The 24,632-nt window shown below is 44.6% G+C and overlaps 2 protein-coding genes across 4 annotated transcripts in view; both read left to right on the top strand.

The window, feature by feature from the left end:
• The first annotated feature begins 1,205 nt into the window (after positions 1-1,205).
• On the top strand, positions 1,206-5,484 carry mien1 (migration and invasion enhancer 1). Its single transcript, NM_001015996.2, has 4 exons — positions 1,206-1,238; positions 3,580-3,677; positions 4,154-4,230; positions 4,335-5,484. The coding sequence occupies exons 1-4, from the start codon at positions 1,210-1,212 to the stop codon at positions 4,416-4,418; spliced, it is 288 nt and encodes a 95-aa protein (NP_001015996.1). The 5' UTR covers positions 1,206-1,209; the 3' UTR covers positions 4,419-5,484.
• A 7,411-nt stretch (positions 5,485-12,895) lies between these two features.
• Positions 12,896-24,632, top strand: part of grb7 (growth factor receptor bound protein 7) — a 56,877-nt gene continuing 45,140 nt past the window's right edge. Inside the window, exons 1-2 of one of the 3 annotated variants that reach the window (XM_002940372.5) lie at positions 12,896-13,892; positions 14,605-14,674. In XM_002940372.5, the coding sequence (XP_002940418.2) occupies positions 13,722-13,892; positions 14,605-14,674 (241 nt within the window). In that variant the 5' untranslated portion in view covers positions 12,896-13,721. Of the gene's footprint in view, positions 13,893-14,604; positions 14,675-17,825; positions 17,896-24,632 lie in introns of those variants that run through there. The other 2 variants (XM_031894486.1, XM_004918677.4) reach the window with 2 other exon arrangements.

The raw sequence follows: 24,632 nt of genomic DNA, 5'->3' as shown, positions 1-24,632 counted from the left end.
CTATTCCTTAGCATTCCTTAGCATTCCTTAGCATTCCTTAGCATTCCTTAGCATTCCTTAGTATTCCTTAGCATTCCCTAGCATTCCTTACTATTCCTTAGCATTCCTTAGTATTCCTTAGCATTCCTTAGCATTCCTTAGCATTCCTTACTATTCCTTAGCATTCCTTAGCATTCCTTAGTATTCCTTAGCATTCCTTAGCATTCCTTAGCATTCCTTAGCATTCCCTAGCATTCCTTAGCATTCCTTACTATTCCTTACTATTCCTTAGCATTCCTTAGCATTCCTTAGCATTCCTTAGTATTCCTTAGCATTCCTTACTATTCCTTACTATTCCTTAGCATTCCTTAGCATTCCTTAGCATTCCTTAGTATTCCTTAGTATTCCTTAGTATTCCTTAGCATTCCTTAGCATTCCTTAGCATTCCTTAGCATTCCTTAGTATTCCTTAGCATTCCTTAGCATTCCTTAGCATTCCTTAGCATTCCTTACTATTCCTTAGCATTCCATAACCACAATTACCATTGTTCCTTTCTTCACATTCCCCCTCCTCATTCTCTCTCTCACCTCAGTTATCTAATGGGAATGGCACAGGGAGATGTTTGGGGTTATTTTACTTGCCCAAAAGCTCACAGCCCAATTCATTTTAGAGAGCAGTGCTTTCAGGCAGTTCACATAGACGCCAGCCTTAGACTGTAAGCTCTGTTGGGGCAGGGACTAATGTAAAACACTGCAAAATATAATGTTGCTATATAAACTGTAATAGTAATAGAGAGCAATTCAGGAATTATAGTCCCTTGGTGTTTGGCTGCTAACTTGTTTTTCAACATTCTTTATTTTGTTCTGCACCCACCCCCCAGAAATCTTCACATAATTTTCCTCAAATTTTACCACACTGTTTCATACCTGCCTATCTGCAAACATATCCATATTAATGCTACTGCTTTTAACCCTCTCTTGCATTATTGCAATTGCTTATTACTGTTTCCTTTACTAAATCTGCCGGCGTTATAACACTATTCAGAGAAGGAGCCCAGCAGCGCCCCCTGTCTGCAACAACAAACGCAAAATTCTGCCAGCGAAGCGGCGCAAGTTTTGAGCGGAAGTCGCACAACAGGGCGGAAGAAGATTTGTCTCTACCTTGGTAGTGGGCGGAAGTGAGTCTAAGGGAAGCGGCTAAAGCAGGATTGCTGGGTTGCATTGGGGAAAAATGTCCGTCAGTATCGTGGTGGAGTATTGGTAAGGGCAGCTTCTGAGTTCAAATCATATTAAGCTGTTTCCTATCCGTGTATATTTTGTAATATGTCATGCAGCTGATTATAGGTGTGCCAGCACCATTGCACCTGTACTACCCTCTCTCTCTCTCTCTCTCTATCTCTCTCTCTTTTTCTCTCTCATCTCTCTTTTTCTCTCTCTATCTCTCTCTCTTTCTCTCTCTTTTTCTCTCTCATCTCTCTCTCTCTCTCTCTTTTTCTCTCTCATCTCTCTCTCTCTCTTTTTCTCTCTCATCTCTCTCTCTCTCTTTTTCTCTCTCATCTCTCTCTCTCTCTTTTTCTCTCTCTCTATCTCTCTCTATCTATCTCTCTATCTATCTATCTATCTATCTATCTATCTATCTCTCTCATCTCTTTCTCTCTCTCTCTCTCTCTCTCTCTCTCATCTCTCTCACTCTCTCTCTCTTTCTCTCTCTCTCTCTCTCTATCAATCTCTCTATCTATCTCTCTCTATCTATCAATCTCTCTATATATCTCTCTCTATCTATCTCTCTATCTATCTCTCTCTATCTATCTCTCTATCTATCTATCTATCTATCTATCATCTATCTATCTATCTATCTATCTATCTATCTATCTCTCTCTATCTATCTCTATCTCTCTCTAATCTGTCTATCTCTATCTGTCATCATCACTTCTGTCACCAACTCCTACTGTTCCCAATGCTGGTAGAGTATAGTTTAATGGCATTCCTGTGCTCTATATTGGCTTGTTGGGTATCAAGTACAGGTACTGTTTTATTATTACAGAGAAAAGGGAATAATTTAACCATGAAATAAACCCAATAGGGCTGTTCTGCCCCCAATAAGGGGTAATTATATCTTAGTTGGGATCAAGTACAGGTACTGTTTTATTATTACAGAGAAAAGGGAATCATTTAACCATGAAATAAACCCAATAGGACTGTTCTGCCCCCAATAAGGGGTAATTATATCTTAGTTGGGATCAAGTACAGGTACTGTTTTATTATTACAGAGAAAAGGGAATCATTTAACCATGAAATAAACCCAATAGGGCTGTTCTGCCCCCAATAAGGGGTAATTATATCTTAGTTGGGATCAAGTACAGGTACTGTTTTATTATTACAGAGAAAAGGGAATCATTTAACCATGAAATAAACCCAATAGGGCTGTTCTGCTCCCAATAAGGGGTAATTATATCTTAGTTGGGATCAAGTACAGGTACTGTTTTATTATTACAGAGAAAAGGGAATCATTTAACCATTAAATAAACCCAATAGGGCTGTTCTGCCCCCAATAAGGGGTAATTATATCTTAGTTGGGATCAAGTACAGGTACTATTTTATTATTACAGAGAAAAGGGAATCATTTAACCATTAAATAAACCCAATAGGGCTGTTCTGCCCCAATAAGGGGTAATTATATCTTAGTTGGGATCAAGTACAGGTACTGTTTTATTATTACAGAGAAAAGGGAATCATTTAACCATGAAATAAACCCAATAGGGCTGTTCTGCCCCAATAAGGGGTAATTATATCTTAATTGGGATCAAGTACAGGTACTATTTTATTATTACAGAGAAAAGGGAATCATTTAACCATTAAATAAACCCAATAGGGCTGTTCTGCCCCAATAAGGGGTAATTATATCTTAGTTCGGATCAAGTATTTATTATTACAGAGAAAAAGAAAATATTTTGTTTTAATTGAAATTCTTTTATTAAAATGAATTTTATAGGACTCCCATAATTCAGAGCTTTCTGGATAACTGGTTTCCAGATAACAGATCCCATACCTGCACCAGGGAAAACCAATACTAATTTGCTTACTTGCCTTTTTGTACCCTGTTGTATCCTTTGGTACCATTTCATTCTGAGACAATGTGCAATTGGCGTTCATTTTATAGTTTTTGTGGTTTTTCAGTTATTTAACTTTTTGTTCAGCATCTCACCAGTTTGGTGTTTCAGCAGCTATTTGGTTTCTGGTGTCTTATTTACTCTAGCAACCAGGCAGTGGAGTAAATGAAAGACTGGGATATGAACAGGTGAAGGACTGAATAGAAAGATAAAAGGCAACAATAACAGTAAAATTGTATCCTCACTATGCAATAGTTTTTTGGCTGCCGGGGTCAGTGACCCCTCATTTGAAAGCTGAAAATAGACAGAAAAGGAAGGCAAATAATTAAAAATTATTAAAAGAAAAATGAAGACTAATTGCAAAGTTCCTAGGAATGGGACATTCTATAATATACTAAAAGTTAACTTGAAGCTGAACCACCCCTTTAGTCCATAAACACACACAGTAGTTCTTGTACCATGTCAGTGACAGATGCCAAATGTATTCACAGCGAGCCCTGCGGGTTCAAGTCTCACTATGAAGAGTTGGCAAGCGCCGTGCTTGAAGAATTTCCAGACGTCACCATTGACTCCCGCCCTGGGGGCACAGGTTAGTCCATCACAAGTCAATTAAAATGTAACAGTAGTCGCCTGTCCTCAGCCTGCCTTCAGCCTACATCTTCCCAATCCCACAATTCCCTGCTGCACACGTGATGTCAATAAGGAAAGGAACATCCCAGTGCAATGCATTGTGGGTTATGTAGTTCCTGCATGCTGTCTGTAAGCTGTGGGAAAGTTGTTACAATGTGTAACATCAGTGTTTTAGTCCCTCCTCCCCTGCCAGGATTACAAATGATGCAGAAAGAGAAGAACAGTTTTGCAGCTGGATTTCAGCATATAAACATGATATTTATTCCTACTGTTTGAAGGAAAAGATTACAGGGATAGGGATATTAGGGGTTTCTGTGTTGTGTGGGGCTCTTTAACACATTTTGGTTCCTCTTTAAATATACATTACTCATATAATGGCAAGATCTCTGTGGCACATTCAATTTTCTATTCCTTCCATTGGCTTCTGTTTTTCAGGTGCCTTTGAGATTGAGATAAACGGACAGCTGGTTTTCTCCAAGCTGGAACTGGGGGGGTTTCCCTATGCGAAAGATGTAAGTGCCTTCTCTCACATGCTCTGGGTTCTGGGTTTACCAGCGTGGGTTTGGGACAAGCACGTTACATATTAACCCAAAATGAATATTTTCTCTTTTAACAGCTCATTGAGGCCATCCGAAAAGCCAGCAATGGGGAGCCAGTGGAGAAGATCACCAATAGTCAGGCCCCGTGTGTTATTTTATAACTCTCCAGGTGCCACCTTTCTACCATGACTGCTGTAATGAATTGAATGACTTAGCGCTGCCTTTATAACAGTAGCATTGGTTCCTTTAGGTCTTGACCATTGTGTCCTCACCTGTAAGTGAAACCTGTTGGTATGTTCCAGCCATTAATAGCCATAAGGAAACAATTATACTCTAACGCTGAAAGCAAAAAATGGGAACACACTGGAAAAGCCACAATGGTGCTTAGGATTGACAGTAACTACCATTTCTCAACTGCCTGTCCCCTACATACACATCATTCCCTCTTCTGTCAAAGGTTTGTGTCACAGCCATACATATTGTCCATATATCCATATGCCTAAAGCAGCTTGGAATTAACCCATGTCCATAGTAGGCCAGGATTATGTACTTAATTATGTAATTAATTGCTTAAATGCAGATGAGCTAAAGGGAATTTTGGCTCACTTTTCTATTTATTGGGGCATACGTAATCCTTGTGCTTTTTCCAGAGTGGGGGAATTTACACCAGATATAGATTACTATTAAAGGGGAAGTCCACCCAAACACAAGCAACTTTGCAATATAATATCAATTAAAAAATATGCAGCCTTTTCATGATTAATAATATGGTTTGGAACAGTTGCCTAAGCCCGGCCCTCTATTCTCCTGCTGATCTGGCTGACTACTTTGAGACTCTTCCAGCACAAATTAGAATTTGGCTTCATTGTTTGCCTCAATACCCAAAGCCCTGGCAGCAATCGGGGTACAACTCGAAGACCAATTACTGTGGTTTAGTATGTATGGGACAGGGGGCCTAATGAAGGAAGTGGGTAGCTATTAGCAGCCCAGAATTCAGTATTTGTCTCCAAGTTATGTGTGTTAGGTCTAATATTACATCCAGATATAAACACTAATACTGTGTGGCTAATATTGACTCACTTCTCATATTGGCATAATGGAGCACTTCAGGCTTCAGGGTAACCTCTCCTGATACTGACAGGCAAAGGATTATTACATTTTACAATAATGACACCTGTATTTATTTAAAAAGTGTAAATAATGCATTAAAATGTTCAGTTCTAAATATATGTATATGTGGTTTATGTTTCTGACAACACAGATGTTGGACATTGCATAAAAAACAAATTAAGAGTTTCGGATACCCCCTAAATAATGCACAGCTTGTTGTATAGAGAGTTTATCTTTGGAGTTACCACTTGGGTGGCAAATAATTGTCCTGCATTGTTCCCATTCTACCTGCAGAGTGGAGAAGAGCTGCTCAATATGTGACTGACCTGTGCTGAGTTTTGCTACTTACCCTTTATATAAATGAATTTTGGTGTGGAGAGTTGCTTGGTACCCATCATGCACCCTAATGTTTTCCCATAAGAAGGGTGAATCCTATAGCACCTTACAGCTAAGCCAAGGGATTTTTCCCCCTTTAGGATGTGGGTGGTGGGAGGGATTTTGCCTTCTTTAGGTAGACATTCTTATTGGATAAACTGTTCCAGCTTAGCCTTCATTCTCCTTTAGCCTGAATTTGAAAGTGTTCTGGTTCCATCAGATCTCGTTTCCTTGCCCCACTGGGTTACTCTTCGCCAACCAATCAAAAGGCTATAATAAGTGCCGCTAAGTGCAGTGTATACAGCATTCATTCCTAGTGCTTCTGCTTGTTCAAAGAGGTCTGGTTGCTTGCTGGCCAGATTATATATTACTTAGGTAGGTGCTGGCCATTTCCAAATTACTAATGACTTGCCCCCATCAAGATATCCTGGAATGACGTTTTCCAAAGGACATAATGATAATGAACTTGAAATAACTGGAAGATGTTACTCAAAAACTTGTATAGGTAATAATGCGAACAAAACACTTGAGCCTTAAGGTCCCCATACACGGGCCGATTATAGCTGCCGATATGGGTCCCTTGGCAGCTTATCAGCCCGTGTAGGGGCAGAACCGAGGGGCCTGGCCTGAAATTGGCCAGATATCAATCGGCCAGGTTAGAAAATCCAGTTGGATCGGGGACCGCATCGGCTCGTTGATGGGGTCCCCGAACCGACTGCCCCATTGCCGTGTGCAGAATTCGATCGTTTGTCCCCAGGGCCAAAAGATCGAATTCGCCTACATGCCTCCCCGATTTCGCCACCCGTAGGTGAGGATATCGGGTGAAGATCCGCTCGCTTGGCGACATCGCCAAGCGAACGGATCTGCCCGTGTATGGCCAGCTTTAGCCATTAATATTTAAGGCCATGGGACACTCTAAGATTTAAGGTGTTTTGTCTACTGGGTGATTTATTTACTCTATGGGCTAGTGATTTATCGCTCTGGGGACAGGTGACATTTGAATGACAAATCACGTGACACCATTCTGATTATTTTGTTAAATTGCCCATGTGTTACGTAACGTAGCCATGGTGGCAATAAGCTCCACTGCTAGCTAATGCTATTCTATTTAGCAGTAACATTTTTCCTCACCAGCAGAGGGAGCTCACACTCTGCAGACTAAAACGTTGGAAAGCCTACCTGGCCATCTCTACCAGGCAACAGGAAATTGTGCAGACTACTGTTGTCTGTGGTTGGATATTTTAAAAATATATCCACGCTTTTTAATAATCGATCCGGTTAGAAGAGATTGAGTTCATCCCAGTTCTTATTACACAAAAGAAGTGCAACACAAGGGCCTGCGGTTATTGACACAATCGGAAGAAGTGCATTGATAATAAGGAGACAGGAGGTTCATCTATTGTATATAGAAACAGGAAGAAGCAAAGAGGACAAAGTGGCAGATCCGGCGCCATGACCTTTAATTTTTGGTAGAATGTGTGGCTTTATGTTGTTCAGCCGGTGAAGAACCTGTTATTTGTACTCTATTCCTGTTGTTTCACGAGAATGCTGATGCAGTCAACATGACAGCTCCAACCTTTAGTGCCCAGTGTAAAAGACTTACCTAGGAGAAATGCTCAGGCTAACCCTATCACAGGGATGCCCAAGCAGTCTCCTTAAATAGATTGACATCTGACAATACCAATAAAAAGCAATTAATTAAGGGCTAAGGTTTTTTTTAGAATATCAGACCTTAGGGTAGTGATCCCCAACCAGTTGCTCGTGAGCAACATGTTGCTCCCCAACCCCTTGGGTGTTGCTCCCAGTGGCCTCAAAGCAGCTGCTTCTTTTTGAATTCCTGGCTTGGGGCAAGTATTGGTTGCATAAAACCCAGTATAATACCAACAGAGCTTTCTGTAGGCTGCCACTCCACACAGGGGCTATTAAATAGCCAATTATAGCTCTCCAGGGCCGCCATCAGAAATCACGGGGCCCCTCACAAAAAAGTTTTCTGGGCCCCCCCCTCCTCCCACACCCCCAATGGCCCCTCCCCCAGTGACCCCTCCCATCAATACAAAGAACATAAAACATTGGTAGCCAGGGCCCCCTAAAACATTGGTGTCCAGGAGTTACATTTTGCATTGGTGCCAGGGCAGGTACCCCCTAAATCATTGCTAGCCAGCCCAGGGCTCCCTAAAAGTTTGGTAGCCAGTGCCCCCCTAAACAGCCCCCCCAAAGCATTCTCCAGCTTCCCCCAGGCCCCCCCCAAAGCATCCTCCAGCTTCCCCCAGGCCCCCCCACAAAGCTTTCTCCAGCTTCCCCCAGGCCCCCCCACAAAGCATTCTCCAGCTTCCCCCAGGGCCCCCCCACAAAGCATTCTCCAGGTTCCCCCAGGGCCCCCCCACAAAGCTTTATTCAGGTTCCCCCAGGCCCCCCCACAAAGCTTTATCCAGGTTCCCCCAGGCCCCCCCACAAAACTTTATCCAGGTTCCCCCAGGCCCCCCCACAAAGCTTTATTCAGGTTCCCCCAGGCCCCCCCACAAAGCTTTATCCAGGTTCCCCCAGGCCCCCCCACAAAGCTTTATCCAGGTTCCCCCAGGGCCCCCCACAAAGCTTTATCCAGGTTCCCCCAGGGCCCCCCACAAAGCTTTATCCAGGTTCCCCCAGGGCCGGCCGGCCTGCTGCCGTGGTGTCCTCCGCTATGTGCTGCGGCTCTGCGCTACTTCTGCGCTTTTATAAGGGTGCGCCCCGTGCGTGTGACGTCAGCACGCACGGGCGCAACCTTATAAAAGAGGAGAAGTAGCGGCACATACCAGAGGACGCCGCCGGAGCCGGAGGAAGTGAGGGCCCGGACTTGATTAAAGGGGGCCCGAGCTAAGAAAACTTTAGCGCGGCCGGGCCCCCTTTAAAGCTAAAAACGTCCGGGCCCGGGACAATCGTACCCCCTGTGCCCCCCTGATGGCGGCCCTGTAGCTCTCATTGGTGCCCCCAGGTACCATTTTCATGCTTGTGTTGCTCCCCAACACTTTTTCCATTTGAATGTGGCTTACAGGTATAAAAGGTTGGGAATCCCTGCCTTAGGGCAATGGGACATGAAGCTGTTTTGGCCATTTTTGCCCTTTGCATTAAAAGTGCCAGAACCCCATTGCTTTCTGAGACTTGCTTCACCATGCCAGCCCAGGGGATCATTATGATTCAGCACTCTCGCCCATGATGGCCAATCCCACTAGAAGCATTTTTAGGGCACGTTTGTGACTTGGATAGAACATCTTTCGGTCAACTTGGATTTATAGTTGAATGTCCCTTTAGCAAGACTTGCAGTTCACATTGGAGCACTCCCTGTTCTTGGACGGATTATATGGACGTTTTTTTTTTCTTTTCAGGCAAATACATGCCACGCTGCTAAGAATGAGGAAAGGATTAATGTTATTTATTACAGCAAGCCGCATTTGATTAAACATGACCAGCAGGGTCACATAAGCCTTGTACGCTCTATTTGGCTCATTCGTTTGGACATCTCTTTGCCCTACTATAGGAATTGGCCCCAAAATGAGCACCAAGCATGGGCAGGATGGGCAGGTGTTCATCTTGATCCTGTAAAGGGTATCTTTCTGCTGCGGGTTTTGTTGGGTAAGTTCCCAGCAGTGGGTTTGGTAAGTTTAAGCTGAGCCCATATGGGTTGTTCTTTCCATTTAAACTGACAGCTGAACAAGCATTTGACTAAGGAAGAATCTCACAGGGTGGCACGTGGGGCCATGTAGATGGAAACACTTATATATGCTGCAGGCATGTTATCTATATATTAGCCTTAGTAATATATAATGTATGTCTATGGTGCCAGGCCCATTGCTTGCCCTATATATAGCCATGCCAGCTGCTGCAGCAACCAGATCTCCTCTTACTGACGCCTATAGAGTGGAAAGAGTGGGCTACTTTATTATGGGGGGCAAGAACATTGCTGCCCTAACCCCTTCACCACTAAGGACTAATTTGTCAGGACTAGGCTTAAGGCTAATAGTACCCTGTGCAAATGTTACAGCGGGCACCCAGGGCAATTATAATACCAGCACACCCTGTTTATAAAGCATAACATCTTGTATTTCAGCACTCAGCTACACAGTTTGTACCCCTTGATTGTGTTAGACCCCTGCTTATGGCATTAATTACAATTTAATATTAATCAAAGCAGGATATCAGGGCACATTGGCACTTGCCCGGAGTAGCAAAGGAGCAGTACAAGCGCAAGTAGTTATCTGAATAATGTATATGGATTGTAATTCCCCTATGGTATATAGAATGAACAAGGAACAGGGGGATAATGTGCAGTCTTACTATGGTTATGTATGATTTCCATCTCTGTTTTAATGTCCTCCTATAGTTTTTGTTTTTAGAAAGAATTCAGTGTGAGAGTTTATATATGTCTTTTCTACGTACTTTCCTCTATTCCCGTGGTATATATAGAACAGTGAGAGTTCCTGTATACCTTCTCTATCTACTGTAACCCCTCTCTATGGTATATATAGAAAGAACCAGCTACTGTGTGGGTTCATGTACGTCTTCTCTGTATACTTCAATCCCTCCCAAATGTATAGAGAGAGTGAACAAGCTGCAGTGTGAGAGTTCCTGTGTGTATTTACTGCAGTCTTTGGCTTATAGAGAGAACATGGTACAGTGTTTCTGTATGTCTTCTCTATATACTGTAATTCCTCTCTGTTATACAAGAACTTGTGCTCTGCAGCCTGTTCTCTCTGAAATTCTCTATAGTAATTTGGTATAAAGAAAGGAAAGGAAGAAGAGAGAAAAGCTGCTGTGTGAGAATTGCTGTATGCCTTCTATATACCGTAACCCCCCTCTGTGGTATATAGAGAGACCTAAGTACAGTGTGAGAGTTCCTTTAGGTGTTTCTATATACTGTAATCACTCTCTATGGTATATAGAGAGAGCAAGGTACAGTGTGAGAGTTCCTCTAGGTCTTCTCTATATACTGTAATCCCTCTATGGCAGGGGTCCCCAACCACCGGTCCGAGGACCGGTGCCGGGCCGTGGGCTGTGCTGAACCGGGCCACCTCTGGTCCCAATTACTTGTGATCCCAACTCCCTGATGCATTACACAGCCTTGACAATAGCTATGGGAAGCCCAGGAAGATTTCTACTGATTACGACAAGGACCAAAGTACTTTATTAAGCTGTATTTAATAATAATATTAATAGTAAAGTGCATAATATAAAATTTAACTAGCACTAGTTGTGCCGGACCCACCATTCCTGGTCCTTGGAAAAATTGTCTTGCTTGAAACCGGTCCATGGTGCAAAAAAGGTTGGGAACCACTGCTCTATGGTATGTAGAGAGAGCAAGGTACAGTGTCAGAGTTCCTTTAGTTGTTTCTGTATACTGTAATCACTCTCTATGGTATATAGAGAGAGCAAGGTACAGTGTGAGAGTTCCTGTAGGTCTTCTTTATATACTGTAATCACTCTCTATGGTATATAGAGAGAGCAAGGTACAGTGCGAGAGTTCCTGTAGGTCTTCTCTATATACTGTAATCACTCTCTATGATATTTAGAGAGCAAGGTACAGTGCGAGAGTTCCTGTAGGTCTTCTTTATATACTGTAATCACTCTCTATGGTATTTAGAGAGAGTAAGGTACAGTGTGAGAGTTCCTGTAGGTCTTCTCTATATACTGCAATTCCCCTCTATGGTATATAGAGAGAGCAAGGTACAGTTGGAGAGTTCCTATAGGTCTTCTCTACATACTGTAAACCCCCTCTATGGTATATAGAGAGAGCAAGGTACAGTGTGAGAGTTCCTGTAGGTCTTCTCTATATACTGTAATCACTCTCTATGATATTTAGAGAGCAAGGTACAGTGCGAGAGTTCCTGTAGGTCTTCTCTATATACTGTAATCACTCTCTATGGTATATAGAGAGCAAGGTACAGTGTGAGAGTTCCTCTAGGTCTTCTCTATATACTGTGATCCCACTCTATGGTATATAGAGAGCAAGGTACAGTGTGAGAGTTCCTGTAGGTATTTTCTATATACTGTAATCACTCTCTATGATATTTAGAGAGCAAGGTACAGTGCGAGAGTTCCTGTAGGTCTTCTCTATATACTGTAATCACTCTCTATGGTATTTAGAGAGAGCAAGGTACAGTGTGAGAGTTCCTCTAGGTCTTCTCTATATACTGTAATCCCCCTCTATGGTATATAGAGAGCAAGGTACAGTGTGAGAGTTCCTGTAGGTATTTTCTATATACTGTAATCACTCTCTATGATATTTAGAGAGCAAGGTACAGTGCGAGAGTTCCTCTAGGTCTTCTCTATATACTGTGATCCCCCTCTATGGTATATAGAGAGCAAGGTACAGTGTGAGAGTTCCTCTAGGTCTTCTCTATATACTGTAATCCTTGTCTGCACTTCAGCCTGTTCTCTCTGTGGTATAATGAGAGAAGAAGCTGAGTATCTGTATATCTTTTCTATATACTGTAATCATTCTCTATGGTATATAGAGAGACCAAGGTACAGTGCGAGAGTCCCTGTATGTCTTCTGTATATAATGTACTCCCCCTCTATGGTATATTGAGAGAGAATGTGCAAAGTGAGAGGGAAAGAGGAGTAAATCCGACAAAGCCGCAGCTCCTGAGGTAATTCAGAGAGGGTTGGCCGGGAGCACGGTGCACTGAGATTACCATCCCTCAGGGATAATTCACCTTCCCTGACAGGTTTACAATTGCTCTTATCTTCCCTCAAGCTGCTCTCCCTCAGAAACCCACTATCAGGTTCTTTTATTCGCTTGTGACACCTGGAGACGTGTCCCCGGTCGCTCACACGTATGCAGGTACTCTTGCACTATCACACACATCGCCTATTCATCATCATGTCAACAGCCAGACGTGCAGCTTGTCTCTCCATTTCCCACACCGAAACCTTTGTATTGGGAAATCCTAATTACCTTTTGTGCAGGCGACTGTCATACAGGGTTATCCTAAGCACCTGCCACCTTTTAGCACCTCTCAGAGTAATGATGGCCGACACGGTTCAGCAGTCCTAGGAGGTGGTAGGGCCCAGAGCAAGGCAAACTTTGCCTTTTTTATTATTGTTGTTTAACTGTAATTCTCGGTAACACTGCCCCCCTCCATACAAATACAAGACCTCCAGGACTATGCCTATGCTGTAAAATTGATGCTGCTAACAAATGGAGTACCATATTGTATTCAATGGTTAGGGGTATTTGTTAACCCCTTGCCACCTACCAAGCTGCTTTTTTGGGGGGGATCTATCAGTTTTCCAAATATTTAATGACCTATCCCATAGTTATATACACAGAACCTTTGTAGGTGGCAGGTAGTAACCTCGTCCTGGTCTCTACTGTCTGGAGATAATAGAATAGAACACTTGGGTGTATTTAGCTCTGACGCGGTGGTTTTACAAGCAGCTTGCATGGCTTTAACAGCCTCAATTCAATTTTAGGGCTTGCGATAGGTTGCTGCCAAGTGCCCTGCAGGCCTGTTTGGCAACGCTAGAGTTAAAGATTAGAGTACTGCAGAGAACTTAAACCTTTGCTCCCGGGAGCTTGCAATCTGTTGCCTGCTGGTTAGCATTCCTGTTGGAAGCTGCTCTGAAGGGTGCCTTGGTCTCCACATTGGGAGCAGAGTTTTTTGAACAGCCCTGGACTCTGTCTGTTATCACTATGTGTGTGATTTGTGTCAACAACTGAGCCTCCTCGTCACTGCGAAAAAGTCTCAGCCGTGTGCAGGCAGAACCCAGGCATTATGGGGAGATAGGAGGCTGTCAGCTTTGTGGGTACAGCATCCGAAACACCTCTAGGACATGCTGATACATGGAGACGGCAGTGGGCACCTCTAGGAACGGTGACTCAGGGATTTCTGATTCCTCCCGCACTAACCCATTGTTGAAACTATGAAAAGAGGCACCGGGATTTAGCTGCCTGGGGGTTCGATTCTTCGCTAGCAGCGTCCGGGGCAGCTCAGGGCACCCCTATGTTTCTGGGGGAGGAACTCAGGGTCCAGCGCCCCGCTGGAAGGCAGAGAAACCGTCGCTTCTGTTGGAGGCAAGCACTGGAAGAGTTATTTTGTTGCATGCAGAGACAGAAGTCTAGGGAGAGGGGTCCCGGCGAGAAGAGAGCTTGCGAGCTGCTCATTGAGAACAAGGTAAGAAGTGCAAAGTGCTATCTATAAGCTGCACCAGGAAATGTGTCACGGGGGGGTGTCTAACAGCAGTCTGTTCACACACACACACACATATGCAGCGTGTCAAACTATCCACCCCCCCAACGTTCCATAGATTCTCTTCCCCACGGTTAATTATACAAGGGAAGTTGTACGTTTGTAACGGCACAGCTGTTTGTCTGAACTACATGGACCATGATTCTCAGTAGGTCACTTCCCAGGAGTTCTCATTCACACAACAGCTGCCCCCGTGTAGATCTGAATTATATGCCGTCCTTGTCGTTCCCGGGCAACTGAGCCATTAACTGAAACCACAGTGTAGCTCCTCATTTACAAAGTTTGCCCACCCCTCTCCCCACTCCCAATATCCCATGTCTCTTCAGAAAGCCATATGGATTTGGCAGGCTAGGGGGCAGCGCCAACAGGCAGGAGTCACGACATTGCGCTGCTGATTTTGCCATATGTTCACTTAGTTGTCACTTTGGGGGAAAAAAACACTACCGACACTACTACTTTTTCTCTAAAGTCGCTTTTTGTTGTTTTTTATATTATCATGACTACCACACATTTGGCCCTTCACGTACAGACATTTTTTTAATATAAATGCAGATATATATATTGCTTGATGTTTATTAAAGTGGGTATGTTTACATTATGCCTGGAAGATGATTCCTAAATTGTACCTCTTTGGCAGGAGTATGGTGGAGACGGAATGAGCTCTAAGCCCAAAGACTGCGTCAGGAATGAGGACAGCTTAGGTGAAGGTAAGTACCCCATGTACAGCAAGTCACTGGCCTGTGTAGCATATTCAGGCCTGTAGTGGAACTGGCACTGACCCATAGCTGACATTGTGGCTGATATATCAATCCTCATTAAGTTACTACTTGGTAAACCAGAATTTCATAAAATAATCAAAGCCTTTCTCCCTACTTGCAATGGGTATAGGAGAATCAAATGGGTGTTAGTGCACAGTGCAGCTGCTGAGCTGGTCTGAGCTCTAACACTCCATAGGAAATCAATATAGATTGACTGCTCAAAGTAGTCAAATGCATTCTTAGAAATTGGTGCAGGTAACAGTGCCAAACCATTAAAAGTTACACTGCAATTACAAGGCACATAATCAGGGTATCTTGTGACCCAGTATACTCAATTGGGTCAGTTAAACTGCTTCAATACATATGTCTTCCCTGTCATTTTAAATAGGCAGTAGGTCTAATAACCGGAATAGACATACTGCACTCTTTAGTCACTGTGTCACCCATGACACATAGGCCCTTCCTGTTTCTTTTCGTTAACCTGTTTAGGGCGGGGCACCTAATTTGTTCTGTAGTATTGGGTTGTTGTTATTATTATTATTTAAGTAAAGGTAAAATGAATCACTGGTCTCTTTCGTTTATGGGTGTCATTAATTACATCATGAATTCCTCACATCCATCATAACATTCCCAGTGTGATACCTTCTGTAGTCCCACTCCTAAAATCGTCCCACGTGCTCACAAGATGCTGTCTGTGTAAGATCTTGAGCCATATTTCTAAGCTTGAATAATGTATATGAAGGGAAGAGCATTAACTCATGCCTATAGGGATTCTTTAGTGACCCCCAAACTGCTAATGTTGTTTGTGGTATGGGGAGTATAGCATAGTTTGGCCTTTCATGCACTGATGCTGTTCTTCTACGTTGAATAAATTGGGTTCTTGCAATACTGCAATAGTAGGCATAGAGTGTGGGATAGATCAGTAAAACAACAATTACATCTTAACAGTACAGGAAGCAGGAAAGCACTTTTAGTAGCAGAAAACACAATCATTATCTTATACAGGAGTGTGGCTTATAGCAGGTATAGTAGGGAGAGATGGTGCCTATAGTAGCAGTGGGATAATAGCCTCTGGGAAGGGACTGGGGCTGTGGGATAGCAGGTATAGTAGGGAGAGATGGTGCCTATTGTAGCAGTGGGATAATAGCCTCTGGGAAGGGACTGGGGCTGTGGGATAGCAGGTATAGTAGGGAGAGATGGTGCCTATAGTAGCAGTGGGGGGATAATAGCCTCTGGTCTGGGAAGGGACTGGGGCTGTGAGATAGCAGGTATAGTAGGGAGAGATGGTGCCTATAGTAGCAGTGGGGGGATAATAGCCTCTGGGAAGGGAGTGGGGCTGTGGGATAGCAGGTATAGTAGGGAGAGATGGTGCCTATAGTAGCAGTGGGGGGATAATAGCCTCTGGGAAGGGACTGTGGCTGTGGGATAGTAGGTATAGTAGGGAGAGATGGTGCCTATAGTAGCAGTGGGATAATAGCCTCTGGGAAGGGACTGGGGCTGTGGGATAGCAGGTATAGTAGGGAGAGATGGTGCCTATAGTAGCAGAGCGATAATAGCCTCTGGGAAGGGACTGGGGCTGTGGGATAGCAGGTATAGTAGGGAGAGATGGTGCCTATAGTAGCAGTGGAGGGATAATAGCCTCTGGGAAGGGACTGTGGCTGTGGGATAGCAGGTATAGTAGGGAGAGATGGTACCTATAGTAGCAGTGGGGGGATAATAGCCTCTGGGAAGGGACTGGGGCTGTGGGATAGCAGGTATAGTAGGGAGAGATGGTGCCTATAGTAGCAGTGGGATAATAGCCTCTGGGAAGGGACTGGGGCTGTGGGATAGCAGGTATAGTAGGGAGAGATGGTGCCTATAGTAGCAGTGGGATAATAGCCTCTGGGAAGGGACTGGGGCTGTGGGATAGCAGGTATAGTAGGGAGAGATGGTGCCTATAGTAGCAGTGGGATAATAGCCTCTGGGAAGGGACTGGGGCTGTGGGATAGCAGGTATAGTAGGGAGAGATGGTGCCTATAGTAGCAGTGGGGGGATAATAGCCTCTGGGAAGGGACTGGGGTTGTGGGATAGCAGGTATAGTAGGGAGAGATGGTGCCTATAGTAGCAGTGGGGGGATAATAGCCTCTGGGAAGGGACTGGGGCTGTGGGATAGCAGGTATAGTAGGGAGAGATGGTGCCTATAGTAGCAGTGGGGGGATAATAGCCTCTGGGAAGGGACTGGGGCTGTGGGATAGCAGGTATAGTAGGGAGAGATGGTGCCTATAGTAGCAGTGGGGGGATAATAGCCTCTGGGAAGGGACCGTAGCCTTGGGACAGCAGGTATAGTAGTAGAAATGGTGATAAAAAGGCCAGTGGACTGGAAATAAGGCTTATATCTGTATGAGAGAAGGCAGGGGCATGGGCACAAAGTCAGGTATTATTTTGCAACGTACAAAGGCCTAACACTTTCTCTAAAACTGTTGCCAGACCTGCGGCATTTAGTGGTTGAATTAGAATTCCCAGCACCCTCGGCAAGTTAAGGGGCATATTTTATAAAACTGTGTTTAAGATGGATAAACTATTGGATGTTTCAAAGTCTGTTTTGCCTAGGCCCTGTCTGTACGTGCACGCCCCTGGCACAGCCTGTGCCCTCCTGTCTCTGTTACCAATATGCCTGCATTAGAGAGAGTGATATTAGAGGGTGGGGGAGTCTCATACCCGGGCAGTGGAGCTCAAGAGTTCATGCAGTTCTTAAGGAGGGAGTGTATTTATTCAATGTACGGACTCAAGAACTCCAGTGCACAATATGCGTGTGTTTGCCTAGCAATTTAACCATGAAAAGAATGTAAAATATGAACGTGTTACAGTTGGCAAATTCTGTGTGCCAAATGCAGGCGGCGTATGGGTGCATACTAATGCCCGCGAGCATCCTTGTTTACTTGCACAGCCCATATCGGCTGCAGTACCCACACGCTGTGCCATATGTGCTCCTCAGCAGGTTTTGCTAATAAAACATCTCTGATTCATATTTCAAGAGGGCGGGAGAAATTTTCCCAGATGATGTCACCTGAGGGGGGAGTGGCCATTCAAATAAGGACAGGTAGATAAAGAGAGGAGGATAAACAGGAATTGCTAGTTCTCAGCTTGGTGACTTGCCCCCCCTGGATCGCCCGTACTGGCCATCAGCACAGGTAGGACTGTCACTCTTCTTCTCAGCAAAGGGCTCGGCATGGCCAGGGGCCACAATCAGCGGTGCCTCGTCTCTCTGCTGCTTGTGTGACTGTCTCTGTGCCCCCGGTTTATTAGCCCGGGTATTACTAGCCAGCAGAGCATGACATAGTTATATTCAGGGTGTGCATATTGTATGGAGGTTGTATCTGTAATACATCCATTAGGGACAAGCTTTTGCTTATATAGCAAATATTCTTACGGGGTGGGGGGGGGGGGAGTCTGTACTGTACAGAGCTGTATTGTGTTTGCCAAGGGCAGAGATCAATGTATAAGGTTCAGCTGGAATCCTTACAGTGCACATATACACCATATTTATTGTGCAGCTTCTAACATACCTGCAAAGGTTTATGAAATCCAGGTCAGGTTAGAAGCGTGAAGCCCGAAGGAGTAAACAGGAGCCGTGTGTAAGTTACTCGTGGGTTGGGCATCTGTACCAAGGAGCAGGGCTGCTATGCCGTATAGGGCACCCAGTATATCTCATACTAACTCTTCTTGTCTAGAGTAGATGGTGAGGGGTCCCACCTGTTTATTATGCCTGTATATACATGATTATGCATCACAGCTGGATACACAATATAGTGATTTTGGGTGCCCGTTATTATGTCTCTCCTAAAGGCACATACAGAGCTGTTTTAAAGGGTGCAAATAGTGGCACCTTCCCTGGGCTCCAGATAGTGGCACCTTCCCCGGGCTCCAAATGGCAGCACCTTCCCTGGGCTCCAGATAGTGGCACCTTCCCCGGGCTCCAGATAGTGGCACCTTCCCTGGGCTCCAGATAGTGGCACCTTACCCGGGCTCCAAATGGCAGCACCTTCCCTGGGCTCCAGATAGTGGCACCTTCCCTCTGCTCCAAATGGTGGCACCTTCCCCGGGCTCCAAATGGCAGCACCTTCCCTGGGCTCCAGATAGTGGCACCTTCCCTCGGCTCCAAATGGTGGCACCTTCCCTCGGCTCCAAATGGTGGCACCTTCCCCGGGCTCCAGATAGTGGCACCTTCCCCGGGCTCCAGATAGTGGCACCTTCCCCAGGCTCCAAATGGTGGCACCTTCCCTGGGCTCCAGATAGTGGCACCTTCCCTGGGCTCCAGATAGTGGCACCTTCCCCCCTTCCCTCGGCTCCAAATGGTGGCACCTTCCCCGGGCTCCAGATAGTGGCACCTTCCCCGGGCTCCAGATAGTGGCACCTTCCCCGGGCTCCAGATAGTGGCACCTTCCCCGGGCTCCAGATAGTGGCACCTTCCCCGGGCTCCAGATAGTGGCACCTTCCCCAGGCTCCAAATGGCGGCACCTTCCCCGGGCTCCAGATAGTGGCACCTTCCTTGGGCTCCAGATAGTGGCACCTTCCCCGGGCTCCAAATGGCGGCACCTTCCCCAGGCTCCAGATAGTGGCACCTTCCTTGGGCTCCAGATAGTGGCACCTTCCTTGGGCTCCAGATAGTGGCACCTTCCCCGGGCTCCAAATGGGGGCACCTTCCCCGGGCTCCAAATGGGGGCACCTTCCCCGGGCTCCAAATGGTGGCACCTTTCCTTGGTCCCATAATGCATCAGCTGTAGGAAGAAAGAATGGGGGGGGGGCAATTGAGGGTCTGTAGGTCAGAATCTGTTTTGCCTGGTCCCCACAAACATTCAATTTGTCTTTTTATGCTGCTGTGACTGGATTTGCTGGGAGGGGCCAGGAGTATAGAATGCTCAGTAGGGGGTTCTGACTGTTGCACAATTACTGTTTCTAATTGCAGATCGTTTTCTGTTTCAAGTCCACTAAAATTTTGTGGGACCCAGTGCATTCTAGTTGCCCCACTGCTAATTTTATACCCTCTAATTTGCTAGTAAATGTGTAGTTGGGGCCCTGCTGCATGCATAAATGAGAACCTTACCTAATGAATGTTCAGGACAGCACCCCCTAGGGATTACATCAGTGCTCAGGCATATATAATACACAAGAGCTATGAATATCCTGTAAATGATATGCTTATAAACAGTGCCTAGTGATGTCATCTGTTATAATCAGTGCTTAGTGATGTCATTTCTGTCACACTTGTGTATTATAAGAAATAACGTACTCCGCATATTAGAAGTCACCTTGGACTCGGAGTCATAGAAGTCCTTGGAGAATAATAATATCCTTATATTTTACAACAGGGGGTACATTATTCACTAAATATACTACTCAGGTGATAGATGGCTTCTCAGAGTTGTAGATAGAACATCTGACAACTTGTGCCTGCCCTCGCTACATATTTGACCATTATTCAGTTACTTAGAAAGGGTTTGCTTCCCCTTTCATCAGCAGTCATACTTTCATAAGTACTTCAGAAGTGCTGTGTATGCTGTTATTAACTTTTTTTTTTTTTTTTACCCCCTCCCCCACATTTCTGCATAGACTGGGGTGGTGTAAACAATAGAAGCCTCACATCTATAAGACAGATGATAAATGACTCTTGTCATTCCTGCCCTGTTATAAAGATAGCTGAGCTCTCAGTCATAAAGCACAGCAGGCCTGTAGCTTACTTCTTCTTGACAGGAAGGCAGTAAAATGACTACCAGGAAATAAAGTCCTTTGTCTGAGGGATCACTGGGGACCGGTTAACTGTATGAATCAGAGAAAACCGAAAACCAGCTTTGTCCTGGGCTTACAGGTCATTCAGATTAATTGGACCATTTACAGTAAGACTAATGGCTCCACTGTAGTCACGTAATATACTGGCGTTAAGCTGGCCAAAAGAGACAGAACCATAGAAATATGGCCAAAGCTGTCCACCTGTGTAGTACTTGTCCATTAGCCCTCTGGGCCAATACATGAGATACCATTAAAGTGGGGGTTTACCTTTAGTACCTTATAGGATGGTCAATTCTAAGCAACTTTTCAATTGATCTTCACTATTTCTTTTTTTATAGTTTCTGAATTATTTCCCTTCCTCTTCTAACTCTTTGCAGCTTTCAAATGGGGGTCACTGACCCCGGCAACCAAAAAAACATTTGCTCTTTGAAGCTAAAGGTTTATTGTGTTTGTTACTTTTATTACTTATCGTTCTATTCAGGCCTCTCCTATTTATATTCCAGTCTCTTATTGAAACCACTGCCTGGTTGCTAAGGTAATTTGGACCCTATTAGCCAGATAGCTTCTGAAACGCCGACCTGCAAAGCCACCGAACAAAAAACGGAAATAATGAAAAAACAACAAATATTAAAAAGTGAAGACCAATTGCAAAATGTCTCAGAATATCACTCTCTACATCGTACTAAAAGTTAACTCAAAGGTGAACAATCACTTGGATTGGCCAATGTATGGCTACCAGAGCTATAGGAACTCCCGGTGGGTTGAGACCCCGTTGAGATGCTACCCATCAGCCTCTTCTTATTTTCACAATACAACACTCAGAACATTTACCACTACCAAAAACTGTTGTAAGAGTGGGGTCTACAAGTTCAAGAGCGTCATTGGAGGGTCTGTACGACAGTGGGGCTCATTTTTAGTAACACTGGGCAAACTTGCCCATGGGCAATAACCCATGGCAACCAATAAAATTGCTGTATTCATTGTTCTACCTGCAGCTGGCTGTAAAAAAGCCAGTCTCTGATTGGTTACTGGCCAAGGGCAAGTTTGTCCAGTTCTGATAAATGTTCCCCACTGTTTCTGCACAGTTGGCCCACTGGTTTATACTGATCTAATGGTTTTGTGTAGGCCACTGGGGCAAGTGGCTAGTATGGGTGCTTTACATTGTATATTTATTAAACATGTTACAAGATGTTCTCTCAGAATGCCACCATGGGCCTTACAGAAGGCACAACTCCCCGAAATTGGGGCTTTTGGGGTAATTTCCTAAATGCTCAGGGCTCCGGTGAGCCAAATGGGAGAGGGTGGCCCAGTCTAGACTGACACTAGATACATACCAGGGAGACAAAAGAGTAGTTTTGAGGTTTTGCTCTGGGGAATGTACGAGCCGCCTTTGAATAGGAACACGACAGTTCTTTATTAGAGAAGCCGGGAGCGAGAGAGAGAGGGGATTAGGATTAAGATAATGATAAAACAGGTTAGAGCACAGTTAGTGTCTCTCTACTCCCCGCTGTAAATCCAACAAATACCTCTAAAATACACTGCTTTTACCTATTTAGTATTGTAGGAGAAAAGTGCACTGACCCACCCTAAACAGCATGGGGACCCAACCCGCGGATTAAATACCCCTGTATGCACTGACATTATAATTCTATCAGTTTATTATTGTTATCGTAGGGAAGCATCATACTTCCATATATCATTTCCTGATTCTTATTGTAACGGTAAGGGTTAAGACAGACTGAGCTACTAGTAGTACTAGTAGTTTGGCTACCTGTAGTTCTGGCCCTGGACCTGTGCACAGCATTCTGGGAAATGGAGTCTTAGCTGCACAATTTCAAGGCTCAGAACCAGCAGTGCAAAAAGGGACAGTCGAGCGCTGCTTGATCTAGCAATTATATTTACAAATAACTTTAAAGCCACTAAAAATGTATAATGAATGTGTATGGGAAAGATGCTTAGGATGATATTGTCTTTTACTTACCCTTTTAGCCCAACTCATTTCTATTTCATAATATTCTAACATAATAATCATACCAACCATATGGTTGGCATTTATAAGGCAAGTTCAGAAAAAGAAAACATTATTATAGGGCAATAATCACTTCCTTCTAGCCATACGGGATTCTTAAAATGGTTGTTCACCTTTTAATATGATCTAGAGCAGGGGTGGCCAAAACGTTGATTGCGGTCCACTAGTCGATCCCTCTGGTGGCCTGCGTCTAAGCCGTGGGATGCGGAAGTGCTGTGCTTTTATTGGGTATGCGTACGTACACGGGGAGGAGCCAAAGTTGATCGCCGCACGAAAAAGTCTGGGCACCCCTGATCTAGAGAGTGATATTCTGAGACAATTTGCAATTGGTCTTCGTTTTGTATTATTTGTTGGTTTTTAGGTATTTCACTTTTTCTACAGCATCTCTCCAGTTTGGAGTTATAAAAAGTAACAATAACAAAAAAAAAAAGACCAAAACAAAACTGTAGCCGTATACAAGTCATTTTTGTGGGTGCCGGGGGTCAGTGACCCCCATTTGAAAACTGCAAAGAGTTAGAAGATGAAGGCAAATAATTAAAAAAAAACTAAAAATAAACTAAAATAAAGACCATTTAAAAAATTGCTCAGAATTGGGCTGATATTCCTGAGTTACATATATGTTTCACCCTCAGTTGGGATCCATGCCATCCTAAAATACCCAGGAACAGAGCACTGGCACCCAAGCCGGGACTACTTGACCCATTCTACTTGCTTACCCCATTGGCCCTTTCTGTACCAATCACTTCCCTTCTTATTGTGCCTGAGGCATGTAGTTCTGGCCCAGCCCAGGGACCCCATATCTCTATCTCTGACTGAAATGAGTTTATTAATAAAGAGGGAAATGTTCTGGTCATAATTAACATGTATCTGCACATAATCCCTACTGTGGGGGGTGTAAACAGTTAAAATAGAGTTTTCTGACACATTCTCACTTTTAGAATGTTCCACGGACAAAAGGAAGTAGATAGTCACAGCTCCCCTTTGCCTCATTTGCAAGCAGACAACAGCGAATCACTTCTTTATAAAATTCCTATATATTATACATTGTTTCCTGTTTTTGGAGAAATGACGGTGTCTCTTTAAGTATTATAGGAAAGCGAGAAAGAAGAATAAGTGAAAGCAGCAGTGCACTTCATTGTGGAGTAATGAGTAACAAGCTCCAGGGTAATAAAACAGGTTAAAGGGAAACTGGAATAGAGTCATATCTTCCAGCCGTGGTTTGCAAACTGTAGGGCTGCCCCCTGGGGTGGGGGAGAGAGCAATGGGAGGTCAGAATTCAAACCCAGAAAGGGCCACATATCATTTGCTGGATGTATTTGCTATCCCTGATTTTCTTGGAACTATAGCTGAATAGTTGATACATGGACCAACGGTTGGACCTTCAAGGGGGGTGGGTCCCTGGCCAAAGGTTAGACCTTAAACTGTTACTTGAACTTAAAGCTTAACAACGAGTGCCTTAGAACTTGCATTCAATTTACCCTTTTTGTTCCCAAATGTAATAACCAAGTTACAGCTGTATGTGAACAAGGCTGAATCAGTCAAGGTCCTGGCCAAAGGTTAGACTTTCAAGCGGGGCCCTGGTCAAAGGTTGGACCTTCAAGGTGGGCCCTGGTCAAAGGTTGGACCTTGAAGTGGGGCCCTGGTCAGAGGTTCGACCTTCAAGCTGGGCCCTGGTCAAAGGTTGGACTTTCAAGCGGGGTCCTGGTCAAAGGTTGGACCTTCAAGCTGGGACCTGGTCAAAGGTTGGACCTTCAAGTGGGGCCCTGGTCAAAGCTTGGACCTTCAAGCTGGGACCTGGTCAAAGGTGGGACCTTCAAGCGGGGCCCTGCTCAAAGGTTGGACCTTCAAGCTGGGACCTGGTCAAAGGTTGGACCTTCAAGTGGGGCCCTGGTCAAAGCTTGGACCTTCAAGCTGGGACCTGGTCAAAGGTTGGACCTTCAAGCGGGGCCCTGGTCAAAGGTTGGACCTTCAAGCGGGGCCCTGCTCAAAGGTTGGACCTTCAAGCGGGGCCCTGGTCAAAGGTTGGACCTTCAGGCTGGGCCCTGGTCAAAGGTTGGACCTTCAAGCGGGGCTCTGGTCAAAGGTTGGACCTTCAAGCTGGGACCTGGTCAA

This window comes from Xenopus tropicalis, chromosome 10 (assembly GCF_000004195.4).
Source record: "Xenopus tropicalis strain Nigerian chromosome 10, UCB_Xtro_10.0, whole genome shotgun sequence".
Classification (NCBI taxonomy): Eukaryota; Metazoa; Chordata; class Amphibia; order Anura; family Pipidae; genus Xenopus; species Xenopus tropicalis.
The sequence above is the reverse complement of the archived record's forward strand: the minus strand, read 5'-3'. Positions and strand labels throughout refer to the sequence as shown.

Bases quoted from the DNA above. Each gene is read 5' to 3' on its own strand.
- mien1 (NM_001015996.2), top strand. From the start codon at position 1,210: ATGTCCGTCAGTATCGTGGTGGAGTATTG. The intron at 3,678-4,153 runs GTTAGTCCATCA...TCTGTTTTTCAG, and splicing joins CTCCCGCCCTGGGGGCACAG to GTGCCTTTGAGATTGAGATA. The intron at 4,231-4,334 runs GTAAGTGCCTTC...CTCTTTTAACAG, and splicing joins GGTTTCCCTATGCGAAAGAT to CTCATTGAGGCCATCCGAAA.